Consider the following 14,355-nt stretch of genomic DNA (forward strand, 5'->3'; position numbering starts at 1 on the left):
TTTTGTTTTCTCTTTTGGTTTTAATTTACAAAATTAGTATATACCTTATTTGGATATTTCTCTCATTTTTTTTTTCTGAAAGCTCATCGCAATTTGTATTTTTCACTCTGAAATTTTAATAGAGAAATAATATCAGAATGCATATTTTAATATTAAGAATTTCACCCATATAGAGGTTGTTATATTAATTATACACTATATCTTTAATAACTTTAATTATAGTAACAAGCATGTCCCGTGTTATTGTTAAAGGGCTACCAGTCTATCTAACAGACGATAAGTTGAAAGAACATTTCATTAAAAGGTTAACTCATAAGCATAATAATTCGAATTCCCAGAACCTTATTACAGATGTCAAGATTTTAAAGGATAAAAATGGTAACAGTAGAAGGTTCGCATTTATTGGGTTTCGTAATGAAGATGATGCATATGATGCAGTAGATTATTTCAACGGCTCCTACATTGATACTGCAAAATTAAATGTTTCTATAGCTAAAAGTTTTGCTGATCCAAATGTTCCACAACCAATGAAAGAAAAGAAGAGAGAAGCTTTAAAAAGAATTAGAGAAAGAGAAGAAAAATTAATTGGAGGAAAAAATAAGAAACAGAAATCAAAGCATGATAATAAGAAAGTATCATCCATTGACGCTGAGATTGAAAAAAATAAACAGCTACAAGAATTTATCGAAACAATGAAGCCATCTTCAAAAGTCCCATCTTGGGAAAAGGTTACAAGTACTGCTGAATCTAATCCTCTCCTAGATGAGCTTACAGTTGATAATAGCAATTCAGAGTCTTCCACATCAAACCCACTTTTGTCCCAAGCCTTAGCGATGAAAAGTGATAATGATAGCGACGATGAATATATAGATTTCCAATCTAAACCAGAGAAAAATGAAAAATCAAATGAACAAATTATGTTACTTGATTCTTTGGAGAAATCACAGAAAAATTCAGACGATGGTGATGATGATGATGATGAGTTATCGAATGAAATAGCTAAGGATGAAGCTGTGTCAGATTTAGACTGGTTAAAACAACGTCGCGTTAGAATAAGAAATGGTGAAAATGTACCAGTTAAGGTTGATTTAGATAATGATACTCAAAAAGAAATCACCCACTCAGAAGAAGCTGAAGAACAGACAAGTAAAAAAACAGATGAAGAAATAGCAATTGAAAAAATTTCTGCTACAGGTAGATTATTTCTTCGTAATATTTTATATACTTCTACTGAGAATGATTTTAAAAAGCTATTCAGTTCGTTTGGTGAGATTGATGAAGTCCACGTTGCACTCGATACCAGAACTGGTAAATCCAAAGGGTTTGCTTATGTGTTATTTAAAAATCCAGCAGATGCAGTGCAAGCATATATTGAATTAGATAAACAAATTTTCCAAGGTAGATTATTACACATCTTACCTGCAGATTCTAAGAAAAATCATCGTTTGGATGAATTTGATTTGAAAAATATGCCCTTAAAGAAGCAAAAGGAACTAAGAAGAAAAGATAATGCAACTAAGCATACTTTCTCTTGGAATTCTCTATACATGAACCAAGATGCTGTCTTGAGTAGTGTTGCTAGCTCTTTAGGCTTAGAGAAATCTCAGCTTTTAGATCCTGAAAATTCCAATTCTGCTGTTAAACAAGCTTTAGCTGAAGCCCATGTTATTGGTGATGTTAGAAAATATTTTGAATCAAAAGGTGTTGATTTGACTAAATTTAGTCAAATGCGTTCTGCTAACGATAAAGATGATACTGTTATTTTAGTTAAGAATTTCCCATTTGGTACGACAAGAGAAGAATTAGGTGACTTATTCTTGCCGTTTGGTAAGTTAACAAGATTTTTAATGCCAAATGTTGGCACTATTGCTATTATTCAGTATAGAGATATAACTTCTGGTAGGGCAGCTTTTACCAAATTAGCATATAAAAGATTTAAAGATGGTATTATATATTTAGAAAAGGGGCCAAAGAATTTATTCACAAGAGAACCTTCCAGTGATGAAAGCCTTGAATCTGAAGAAAAATCTGAAGTTGAAGCAAAGGAAGTTAAACTTTCTTCTCATGATATTATGGAAAAGAGAGAAGAGTCTAGCGAAAAAAGAACAGACGATGATGGCGATGAAGATATTGTAGATGGTCCTACTGTTTCAATTTTCATTAAAAATTTGAATTTCACGACTACTACTTCACAATTAGTTGAAAGATTTAAATCATTTGGTGGGTTTGTCGTTGCCCAAGTTAAAACTAAGCCAGATCCAAAGGATAGTCAAAGAACCTTATCCATGGGTTTTGGTTTTGTTGAATTTAGAACGAAAGAACAAGCTTTAGCTGTAATTGAAGCTATGGATGGTTCTGTAATTGATGGTCATAAAATTCAAATGAAGCTTTCACACAGACAAGGTACTAATAATAATAGCAATAATGCCAAGGATAAGAAGAAGAAAAGTAGTAAGATCATTGTCAAGAATTTGCCATTTGAAGCTACTAGAAAAGATATATTTGAATTATTTAGTTCATTTGGTCAATTGAAATCCGTTAGAGTACCTAAAAAGTTCGATAAGTCTGCGAGAGGTTTTGCATTTGTTGAATTTTTATTGCCAAAGGAAGCAGAAAATGCAATGGATCAATTACAAGGTGTTCATTTACTAGGTAGAAGACTAGTTATGCAATATGCTGAACAGGATGCTGTGAATGCTGAAGAAGAAATTGAAAGAATGACAAAGAAGGTCAGAAAACAAGCTGCTACAAGAGAATACGCACAAATTAAGAATGATGGGGGTAGAAAGAGGATTGAAATTGAAGAAGGGGAAAATGACGAATTCGGTGGGATGTAAGTTCAACTTTTCTTAATGTATACTTTATTTTTAAATTATTTTTCGCCTTATATTAACTTAGCATTAGTAAAAACATACATTTAGGAAAAAGCAATTATTAAAGTATGTACTTCAAATAGCATTAAATTTCAGTCTTCTTATTTTTTTCAAAAAAATATTATTTAATTAGATAAAAGACGCAAGCACTGTATACTATTATTATTATGATTATTATTATTATTATTATTATTATTATCTATATATCAAATACAGTAAAAATTAAATTAAAATAAATATTAAAAAACTATTAAAATATCAGGAAGAGGGACATTCCTCTGCATTAAGTTATAAATCTAAAAACGGTTAAGTTAATCGATATGGTATGAGATTAGTACAATTTTATCGTGAAAAATAGTATGACAGGCGTTATTGCTATGGAATACGGGTATATGATTTGATTTGTTATAGGATTTCTCAAAGAGAAAAAAAATTACAAGAGATTTTACCTTCTCAATTTAACTCATTACTAAAATTATTTTTATATATGGACCAGAGATTTAACTAGCTTGAAAAAAATGAGGTATAGTATATTCCAGGAAAAGCTCATTGAAATTGTAACTTTAAAAGGCGGTGAGACATATTACGATTTTAAACAGAGTTTAAAATTTAATGAACCATATTGTATCTTTGCAAAGTTCACCAATCCCTTTAAAATGAAAATATATTTCTTCCTAATAGAATGTTGCAAATGGATCAGAATTATCAGAACCATTAAATAAGATACCACTTGATCCTTGTTTTCCTTTTCTATGTCTAAATGTGAATCCAACTAATTTTGAATCGACTTCTGAATCATCCACCATAGCAGATAACTTATTTTGCCTTTTAAAGACATCGGCATATTTGGCCATATCTGATTCGTTTGTAAAATCATCGAAATACCCAGCATCAGTTTCATTATCTAATTGTGGAGTGAAAGGTGGATTTAATTTTTTCAAGTTTGAGAAATCTATTTCTGAAAAATATGGCATCTTTTTAACGTGTTCAAATGATCTTAATCTACTTATTGGATCAGCTATCAATTTGGTGATCAAATCCCAAGTTCTGTCTGAAAAGGCAGGTCTACCATCATCTAGACGAGGTCTCCTCAAAGTTTCTTTCCAATGCCTTAGGTTTTCATAGGTTTGATTTGTTGTTGAACCACTAAATGGAGTATAGCCCACCAAACTTTCGAAAAGCATGCAACCCAAAGACCAATAATCTACGGTGAAATCATATTTTTTGCCCTCCAATACTTCTAAAGCCATGTAATCTGGAGAGCCTACCATGGAATTGGCATAATTGATATCATTTTTTCTCATATTATGATACATTTTTCTTCTATCTTCAATTGATTTTTCTGTGAAATCTGGAAATTCTAAATTCTTCACTTCTTCTAGTCTTAATTTCATACTAGCAATTCTTTCAGTAGAAATTGTACCTGCAGCTAAACCAAAATCAGTTAGTTTAATATGGCCTTCGGCGTCGATCAAGAAATTTTCTGGTTTTAAATCTCTATGGGTATACCCTAAATCATGCAAGGCATTTACGGCACAGAACATTTCACTGATATAAAATCTGGCATGGCCGCTCTTCAAATATCTTGTATTAATTAAAAGAGTACGGAAATCTCCACCTGGTACAAACTCCATAGCTAAATATAAGCTGCTTGTATCTTGGAACGCGTATAACAATTTTACTAGCCATTCAGATCGAGTAGTTGTCAAGATGTCTCTCTCGGTTAGAACATGGTTAGTTTCATTCAATTTCACTAATAATTTTTTATTTAAAATCTTCAGAGCACAAACTTCCTTTGTGTCTTTTTTTCTTGCTAAATAAACTTGGCCGTAACCACCTTGGCCTACTTGTGTTATCATTTCAAAGTTCTTTATTTTTAGGTTTAATCTTCTCTTTCTTAAGATCTCATGTTCTTTACCTAAATATGAATTCCATTCTTGATTCACTTTTTCATTAGACATACTTTCTGCTGACTTTTGTTGGCTTAAATACTCTAAAACTCTCTTTGTACGTTGTCTTCTACTGATCACATAATCGAATACATCACAATAATAATCAAGGAAGTACATCTGGCAAACACTTACTAATCTTTGTGTTTTATTTTGAGAGGCTTTATTATGGAAATCCAAAGGCAATTTCTTTGGGGAGTTTGCAATGTCAACTGCATCTTGGATAGAAGATGACGTCTCATCGATATCCATATGGCTATTATTTTCTTCAGATCTTAATGTAGAAGTAGCAGGAATTGGAGAGCCACGTTGTTGCAACATATTCTTATTTGATACTTGATTAAACACTAGTCTTTTGGGGCTCTTTTGGTCTCCCTCTGTGGTAAAGCTCAGCCCACTCATATTTCCTGCCAATGCATCCATATCTTTTTCCATGTTCGTGTTTCAATGAAATCAAAAAATAAATATTGCAAATATTAATGTTGAAATTGTATCTGGTTACTTTAACTAAGTATTAATTGCAAAAGATCTCGAACAATCACTTGTTAAACAGGTAGAAAATGGCTAAGTTCTGTTCAAAATGTTTAAATATGTTTAAATAGACTCCTGCTAAATACTTGTTGTGTTGAATTTCATGATCCAGCAAGATCATTTTCTCACGGGTTTGTGTTGTCTCAATTTCCCTATTGGGAAGATATAGAACAGCTTCGGGATGTGCACGGCGCTAGCAATGTAGAAATTATTCAAACACGTCAACAATTTCCTATCTACAAAATGTTCATTTATCCATGTTATTTAACATATAAACAGAATTCGCATTCTTTACGTTTGTATCGTGTACTAGATAACTATAATCTGTATGAGGATTGTTATGTTAAATATGTATCGTATATATTTATTCGTTTTTCTGCTGTAGTTGGGCAATCCTATGAGGAGGCCCAACAGCGGCAGATAGTTCCTCTTTAAGACTGGTCATATATATGTCTGTCTTCTTGTCCAGTTCTTGAATATGGCGCTTCATATTCTTGCTCATTTTAGCTTTATTATTCACAGTACTTGACGAATTGCCCATTGACCCCGTTAAATATCTCAGAGAAGAATTTGTCATACCTAGCCCCACCTCTTCTCCAGTTCCATCTAGAACCGTTGCTTCTCTTTTACCAAATTCCATTCTATTTTGTAATTGACGAAATTGAGATACCTTGAATTGTTCCTTATATTTACGGAATTTCCTACCTGATCGTTTTTTCTTAGGCTTATCTTCAGGAATAGGCAATGGCTTAACATTTGTTATTGAAGGTGATTCGTTTAATTTGTTAATCTTTTCAAGTATTTCTAATTTCCATGTATTACCTAATTCATCTGTTTTCTTATTGTTACCAGATTGTCCTGCATCCACTCGGCTAGCAAGAGCAACTTTGGCGCATAATATTCGTAATAATTGTTTGTGTAGATTTGCTGGTTGCGATTGTATTAATTCAGAATTATAGAGATATCCGTTCTGTCTAACTCCACTTAAATTTGAATGTAATTCGTGAGATAAATGTTTATTTTTACCAATAGATGCTAAATTGCAACTTGGTACGGAACAAAGATTCGCAAGACCACCAGAATATGCTACTAGTAAAGATGTGATGTATGGTCCAATTAATGCACAGAGATTGGGGGCTATATCTGATATTTTTTTTGTGACAAAAGAATTAATTTCTTCTTTAAATTGCCATAGCTGGGAAATAAGGTTACTAGCCTTAATTAAATTATTTCGGAGAGTATTGGAAAATTGATATTCTTTGTTGAAAGAAGTCTTAACAGACATTATGATAACCAATATTTGTTCTTTTTGTAAAGTTGTTTCTTTTTCCAATCGAATTTCGAGCTGAGATTCTTCATTTTTGTTAGGATTATTAAGGCTTTCTAGGAGTCTAATGACATCTATAAATTGGATTGGGTTAGTTATTAATGATTCTAATTCTGGGAATCGTTTTTGATAATTTGCTTTAACGTATGAATGTAACAATTTTATATCTTCATTTATATTAAAGGATAACTCATTCAACGAATATAATAATTGTTCATCCGCTATTGAGTTCCCTTGTATAAGTATGTGCGATATAGCATCAATGTACGGTAGTATTGGAGACAAAATTCCTGGGTCACAAGTTAAGAAATTACTCGGAAGTTGACGGTTATAATTTTCAACGAAGGTTGATAACCAAGCTAAGTCAACCTTTACATTTGAAGTACAGTTTTCAGTGGTATTATTTTTTATTGATTCCGAATTTTTTTCACTATCTTGTAGATTCTCTATTATGTCTTGGTACCCTTTCTCTTTACTTTCTATTTCTCTATTATCATCATCATTATCACTTTGTAAATCTTCCTCCAACTCTTGGAAAAAATCAACATCTTCTTCTCCACTTTCAATAATCATTTCAAAATTTAGCCACAAGTATGTGTATAGGTGGGTATCAGCTGGTACAGTTTAATGGTTATTGTGAGGGTTCTCTTTTACGTATTATGTCATCTTATTAAAATCGATTATTTCGCAGGGTAAATTTTTCTTGAAAGTTTCAGGAAACTTAAATTCCCGATGAGGTCTAAAAGGCTTTTAGTGAATGAATCACTAAAAACAATTTCAAATAAAAACTGGTAGGTGCTTGAAGTTCAACTAGTTTTATCAATCTATTCTATTTGTAAGTATTAATTAACATTATTACACAAAAAAAGTAAAAATAAAAAATACAACGAAAAAAAGAGGAATAAAGAAGAGAAAAATTCACCCTTCGAAATAGGGTAACTCCAAGGTTTAATTTAAGAGTAGAAGCAAATATTATATATTGATATTGTAAAGATCAAATTATATAGCTTACCAATTAACCTTGATTTAATTATAGTTTTCTACAACTTTTATAGTGGGTTTTTTTTAGTAGTTGTTATTGAATTGCAAGTTGAATAAATGGGATAAAGTCATGTTTAAATAACGAAATATTATTAATACAGGTTCCAACCAAGCAGGTAGAATTTTAAAAGTACTCTAAACCATAGTTGAGTTTTCATATGTAGTACCAGTACTGTGCTCTGATACATCTCTTAGCACATCAATTATTGCTTTGCTTGGATCCAATTGAGCTGCTAGAACGTTACCATCATAGCCATTGCTATTTTTATAATGTTTATTATCTTCCATTTCTTCTATCGTATCAATATCTAATTGGTCACTTAATTTTTCAGCTTCCACATCACCATAATTGACGCATGTCAGAATGAATAAACCAAATTGACAAATTAAAATGGCATAATCATATAATATTATTCCAATATTACCATTGAAATTATTTCTTGGTAAACGATCACCAATCAATTGTAAGAAAAATCCACCTCTTCTTTCACCTTGAACAAGATCATTAGCTGTGTAAAATGGAGATGGTATATCTGTTAAATCTTTTTCATCCAGAGTATGGCCTTTAACTAAATTCATAAAGTTTTTAGGGTATAGTAAATCATAAAATATAAATATTAAGTTTGTCACTAAAGTTGCAAAAAATATTATGGACCTAGCTTTCTTTTTAAGTGATTTTGCCTCTCTTTCCATTTCAGCCTCAATATCTTCTGATATTCCATTAGTTAAATCATAACTACTCTCTCCGCCAGGAATTTGAGTTCGTATTTCGTCTGATAAACCTGAAAATCCTGGTAAAGATGCTGATGCGGCTTGATTTGCATTACGGCGAGCAGTAGTAACTCTTCTTATTTGCGCTTCTGATGGAAATGGGGATAACAGAGCTGACTGAGTAGCAGCCCTTAAAAATAGAGTCCATATTCTACATCCAAACTTTAAATATTGTATAGCTATTGCAGTATAGCCTAATACTGATAAATGATTTACCAGTTTTTGTTGGAAATTTTTCTTCCTTAAATTAAGAATCCTCTTTTTATTATCTGCATTTTGTATTACCGTTCGGTTAGTAGTCATTCTTTTAAATTTATTTAACTTATTGAATACCAATTGGTAAAATATATATTAAATATAAGTAACTTTTATTATTTTTTCTGTTGTCATTTTAACTTTTTGATATTCAAATATCTATTATTTTTTATTTGAGTCCAAAATCGGAACATGATAAATGTGAGTATATAGTCTCCTTAACTGAGTTCCAAAAAAAAATGTTAAAAACTTGGCAAAAAAAATTCAAATAAAACGAACCATTGTAATTGACTTTAATAAACACTGAGGGAATATTTCTAGTAATTATATGGTTTGTTTAACTGGTATGTGTTAAGCTAAGAGTTAGTCTGATTACCCGGAGTATTTTCTTCTAAATGTTTCAGTCAATATATACTGCTGGCCAGTTATGCAAATGTACGTCTATATATAACTTACTCCCTTTAGTTTCATCAAAGTCTTGACCAGACCTAAAGAACATTAAAATATCACCAGTGTGAGAAAGAAAAAAAATATTGCAGAATATTGATTCAACAAAACATATGCCTATTGCCAGAATTGAACTAGCGACCTCTGCATTACAAGTGCAGCGCTCTACCACTAAGCTAAACAGGCGAATTCGAAAGGGAGGAAGAAATTGCTTAATTTATAATTCTATTTTACTGTACTGATGTTTAACTACACAATTAGAAATCATTGGATACGAGAAAGCTTGTACTGGGATTCAAGAGAGTTAGACATTGTTATACAGTGTTTAAGATGTAAAGACAATTGCTTTATTTAGACATATATAGTAAATACCATAACTAAAATGAATATATTTCTTAAATAGTGTTTTTCGATATAATAAGAAAAACACATTTTAAACAATAAGTCACGTGATAAAAAGTCTTTTACCACTTAATAGAAAATAATATAATCATATTCCAGCAGTTTGTAAACGAATAATTGTTAAAGTTAAATTTAGGCATCATTAATAATTCTAATGCCAGCATTGGATCACAAGTATAATATGTCATTAAAATGAACTGAATTAAATAAATAAATACTCTAATTATTTAAATCCTCCTGGCGGGGAAACTGTTACATAATGACAAAACTAATAATATTTGAAATTAACAAACAATCCAATCCAAAATCGCATTCAATTCAACAAATTTTTTATTACATATATTATTCCTTCGAGTGGCAAGTTGAATACACATAATTACTGAAATAAAAATATCTGAGGTAAATACTACTTTAGCTAATTCTGAGTTTGCTACACATTGTTGAACTTCATATCAAATTTTAATAAACGAAGCCTAATTAAAATAAAAATCCCTTTTTAATAAGCATATTATTAAACTGCTTAAGATTTCTTTATTGTTTTTCTTTACAACCTTCAAGGAATAATAATCTCCTTATTAAACTAATCTAGGTATCAATTATTTATGCATTGTTTTTGGTTATATTATTTGTCAAAAAAATAAAGCTTTTATATATAAAACAATAGAGATGCTATATAGGTAAAATGAAAAAGTTTAAAGTACAAAGTTATTACTGATGAAATTACACTTTGGTAATCAACAAGTTATAAATCTAGAAAATTTATTAAAAATTGTAAAATGCACTAAGTAGACAAAGAAAGTGAAGAACGTTAGTTTGTATGTTATGGTATATTAACTCTTTTGGCTCAAAAGAAAAGATACTGAATGTCAATCTTTATACCGCATTAAGTTCCACCGTTTGTCTTTTGTAATTTTTATTGTCACTCAAAAATGTTAGAAATTTCCTAATTAATTTATTCTTGCCAAAGATTTTTCTTTATATTATGACAGGGTCTAATGCTAACGCTAATACTGAAAGATTTAACTTTTAATTGTTATAAAAAATATAAATAGCATAGAACTTAGAAAAAACTATTCATTTTGAATTCACTTGCTTTATACAATTAAATTCTGGTAATTTGTGTATCATTCAATTGTATATATTTTTTTACTTTATCAACTTGAGTTTGTATGAAATGGCTCTTAATAATTAAGTGATATAAGGTACTTTAAATTCAATATTGAACCAAAACGTAAAAAATATAAAAATAAAACTGTTTAATTAAAATTCAAAAATTATATATATATAATAATAAAATTTGAAAAGGCTAAATACTAAGATCTCTAAGATAAAAAAAACTTAAACTGAAATTTTAACTACAAATATATAAGCAAGGTATGATTGAATGATGGAAGCAGAATCAAGCTCCATATATTTCCCGTAAATGATCATTTTCACTCTTCAATCGGGCAATATCCTGTTCTAAACCTTTAGCTTCCAAAGAATATTCATTTTTTTGTAATTTTCTCTTTTCTTCCATGAAGGCTGCTTGATCTTTGAATAATGATAAAAATTCCTCCTTCGCAGAATTAAACTCTTTTGTTCTTTTATTATTTTCAATTGACAAATTTTTTTCTTCTGTTTCCAATTTATCTTTTTTATTAGTCAATTTCTTTAATTCCTCATCAGCTTGTAACGATTTTTTCTTATTATTTATAATATCATTTTGTAAAGTATCTTTCAATTTCCCGTACTCTAATTGTCTTTTTAGATGAATATCTTTATTCTTCAAATAATTTTCCTCAATTAAAACTTCCTGCTCTACATAGTATTTTAATTTTTTTTCTAAATTGCTAATAGTTGTTTCTGTTTGATTTAATGAAATTCTTAAACTTTCAATCTTACTGGCCATCTTTACATCGTTGGAAGATTTTTGATTAATTTTGATTTTAATATTATCGATATCATTTTTTAGTGCATTTAATTTCTTTGATATTTCCTTTTTAGTTTTCTTTAACTTCAATCTTTCTTCAGATAAATTTGCATTTGTTGTTAATATTGAATGCTTTAAAGTTAATATTGGTGATAAGAATTTTCTATGATAATAAGATGGGAAGGAAAAATCCAACTGTTCAAATCGTTCTTGTGAATATTTATCTTTTTTAATATTAGACTGATTATTATTCGAGTTATTGGTATTACTCGAGCTATTGGTATTATTTTCAGTAGTATTTAGACTTGAAGACGTTCTAAGAATAATATCTGCCATAAGGTAATCATCATTTCGAGTTGTTCTGTTAATAAACTTGATGTCATAAGAAGAAGATGGTACTAAGCCACTGATTTCAGCCAATTCTTGTCCTTTATGTTCCATGATTAAAGCATAAGAAACTTCAGACCATAATATACCATTAACAAAAACAATTAATAAACCATCAAATAGATTTTCAATGTGGAAAAGAACTGAATTTGATTGAATACTAATAATGGAAACTTTATAGTTATTTATAGTAAATTGAGTAGAGGAGTTTGAAATTAAGTTTAGTTGATAATAATCATTAGCTTTATTCTGTGCAACTAAGGCCATACCATTATTGCCTGTTGAATTAGAGGTAATAGATGGCGAGCAGATATTTGCAGGTGATGGTGAAGTAGAAGTGTTGGTGTTATTTGAATTATAAACGGAATAATCGATATTTAATATATCAAAACTATTATTATTAAACACACTTTTATTTTTAATAGTCAGTTCTGAAGGTTCGAAACTATTAATGGGTAATATTTTTTCATCTTGATTATTCTCCGTAGAGCTATGGAAGGTAGTAGGAAGTGCTGTAGAAAATAATGTATCAATTTCATCGATATAATTTTTTTCATTATAAATGGTTTTTAATACTAGAAAAACAGTCCAAAATGGTGAAATTAAGGTAGTTTTGAAATTTGAAGTATTGCTAAAAATTCGTTTAATAAAGTTTTCCAAATTTGAGGTTATTGTAAATTTCAAATCATTATTAATGATACTATCATTACCATTAATTCTAATTTCATTAATATCAGTGTATTTACCTAGATTCACATTTAATTCATAAAGTTGGTTTAAGTAGGTTTTATTATTGCATACTGGATTATCTGATGAAGTATTTATCACGTTATGCGTATTGAAATTTAAAGTTGGATTCAGGTTAGTATTGATAGAATTTGAGTTATTAACATTATTAGTTGATGAGATATTATTGTTAGAATGCTGATCTGTTAGATTTGTGGATACAATTTGAATATTATTATCTGAAGTTGAAACCACTGTTGGCTCGTATATTTTATAGTCCGAAACAATATCTGTGAAAAAAACTGTGTTTGTAGAGATATGAATATCTTTAACTATTGCTTGAGACATTGGCGAATTTTGAATAATTGGTATGTGTTCAGAACCAGCCTGTAAATTAGATGAAGTTGATGATAGATTACTATTACTACCACTATTATACATATTTGAATTGAGATTAATGCCTGCTTGATGTATTTTATCATTATTATTTGTTAATACGGAATTAGTATCAGGAATAGAGTTATTACTTAGTGATGAAGATGTTAAATTCGCTACAGATGCACCATTTGAATTCAAATTTGTAGTATTTGTTGTGAATGAACTTGTATTATTATTAATTGAAATTACGTTTACAGTTGTTGTATCGAGATTAAGATTAGTTGTTGTATTGGTATTTGAATAATGATTAGTGATTGAATTAATTAAGTGATTAATAATAGTTTGAGAGACAATATGAAATGATAAATAGAGATGCAAAAATATGATATAGTTATTATTATTAAGGAAATGGTTTAATTCATCCAGTTTTTTAAAATTTCTAATAGTAAAATAATTAAATCTATTTTTCAAATTAAAATGATTATTGAACCTTAATATTATACTTGAGCTTATATTTAAATTTAAATTTGGAAAATTATTAAATTCAAAATCATTTGAATCAGGATTTTTTATAAATCCATTATTTGTATTATTAATTCCATTGGAAATATTACTATTATTATTATTATTACTATTATAATTATTGATGGAATACAATTTAATCAGTTTAAAGTAGAAATTAATCGATATTGAATAAATTAAAGAGTTAAAAATTGCAAATTGAAAATAATTCAAAGTAGTATTGATTAGAGAAGATGATAATATTGATAATGATAGATTTTGAATTAAATTTAATATAACCGGCTGATTAATCTTATAGAAAATAAAGATAATAATAAATTCAATAAAGAAAACTACTATTGATATTTTCTTAATTGAGTTACTCCAATGGAATTTTGAATTATTATTATTGTTATTATTCTTCGAACTGTTTAAATTTGAATGAAGGGAGGAATGATAATGATGATGAGAATTAGAATGATGTATTGAAGGCTTTAAAGATGAGAATCCAATAGTGTTGACATTATCATTACTGATATTATTACTAATAGTACAATTTGTATTATTGTTATTGACATTAGAATTAAACAGTCGGAAATTAGAAGATTTGTTGGAGATAGAATTCAAAGAAGTATATTTTTTATTAATAAAGCATTTAATGAAACCATCCGATAACAATTGATGATAATTTGAAAAAATTATAAAAGAAACCAATAAAAGAATAATTAAAAGATGATTTAAAGATTGAAATATTATAAATAGAGATAACGTATCGTATAACTGATATTTTTTAGCATTTAATAATAAAGAAGAAGTTGGAATATGATTATGTCGTAGAATAGACATAGTTGCCTT

General features: G+C 29.0%; 5 protein-coding genes and 1 non-coding gene across 6 annotated transcripts; 1 reads left to right on the forward strand and 5 right to left on the reverse strand.

Annotated features, from left to right (window-relative positions):
• Positions 1-230: 230 nt before the first annotated feature.
• On the forward strand, positions 231-2,837 carry MRD1 (RNA-binding ribosome biosynthesis protein MRD1; the record flags this gene model as incomplete). Its single annotated transcript, XM_004179512.1, has 1 exon — positions 231-2,837. The coding sequence occupies one exon, from the start codon at positions 231-233 to the stop codon at positions 2,835-2,837; it is 2,607 nt and encodes an 868-aa protein (XP_004179560.1).
• A 710-nt stretch (positions 2,838-3,547) lies between these two features.
• On the reverse strand, positions 3,548-5,257 carry TBLA0C02310 (serine/threonine-protein kinase; the record flags this gene model as incomplete). Its single annotated transcript, XM_004179513.1, has 1 exon — positions 3,548-5,257. One exon carries the CDS (start codon positions 5,255-5,257, stop codon positions 3,548-3,550), a length of 1,710 nt encoding a protein of 569 aa, XP_004179561.1.
• A 460-nt stretch (positions 5,258-5,717) lies between these two features.
• Positions 5,718-7,253, reverse strand: PRP31 (U4/U6-U5 snRNP complex subunit PRP31; the record flags this gene model as incomplete). Its single annotated transcript, XM_004179514.1, has 1 exon — positions 5,718-7,253. The coding sequence occupies one exon, from the start codon at positions 7,251-7,253 to the stop codon at positions 5,718-5,720; it is 1,536 nt and encodes a 511-aa protein (XP_004179562.1).
• Positions 7,254-7,856: 603 nt separating this feature from the next.
• On the reverse strand, positions 7,857-8,795 carry GLD1 (Gld1p; the record flags this gene model as incomplete). The annotated part of the gene is made up of 1 exon (XM_004179515.1): positions 7,857-8,795. The coding sequence occupies one exon, from the start codon at positions 8,793-8,795 to the stop codon at positions 7,857-7,859; it is 939 nt and encodes a 312-aa protein (XP_004179563.1).
• A 513-nt stretch (positions 8,796-9,308) lies between these two features.
• On the reverse strand, positions 9,309-9,380 carry TBLA0Ctrna11T. The gene has a single exon. It is a non-coding gene; the product is annotated as a tRNA-Thr (tRNA).
• Positions 9,381-10,995: 1,615 nt separating this feature from the next.
• Positions 10,996-14,346, reverse strand: NNF2 (Nnf2p; the record flags this gene model as incomplete). The annotated part of the gene is made up of 1 exon (XM_004179516.1): positions 10,996-14,346. The coding sequence occupies one exon, from the start codon at positions 14,344-14,346 to the stop codon at positions 10,996-10,998; it is 3,351 nt and encodes a 1,116-aa protein (XP_004179564.1).
• Positions 14,347-14,355: the final 9 nt, after the last annotated feature.

This window comes from Henningerozyma blattae, chromosome 3, assembly GCF_000315915.1.
Source record: "Henningerozyma blattae CBS 6284 chromosome 3, complete genome".
In the NCBI taxonomy this organism is placed as follows: domain Eukaryota; kingdom Fungi; phylum Ascomycota; class Saccharomycetes; order Saccharomycetales; family Saccharomycetaceae; genus Henningerozyma; species Henningerozyma blattae.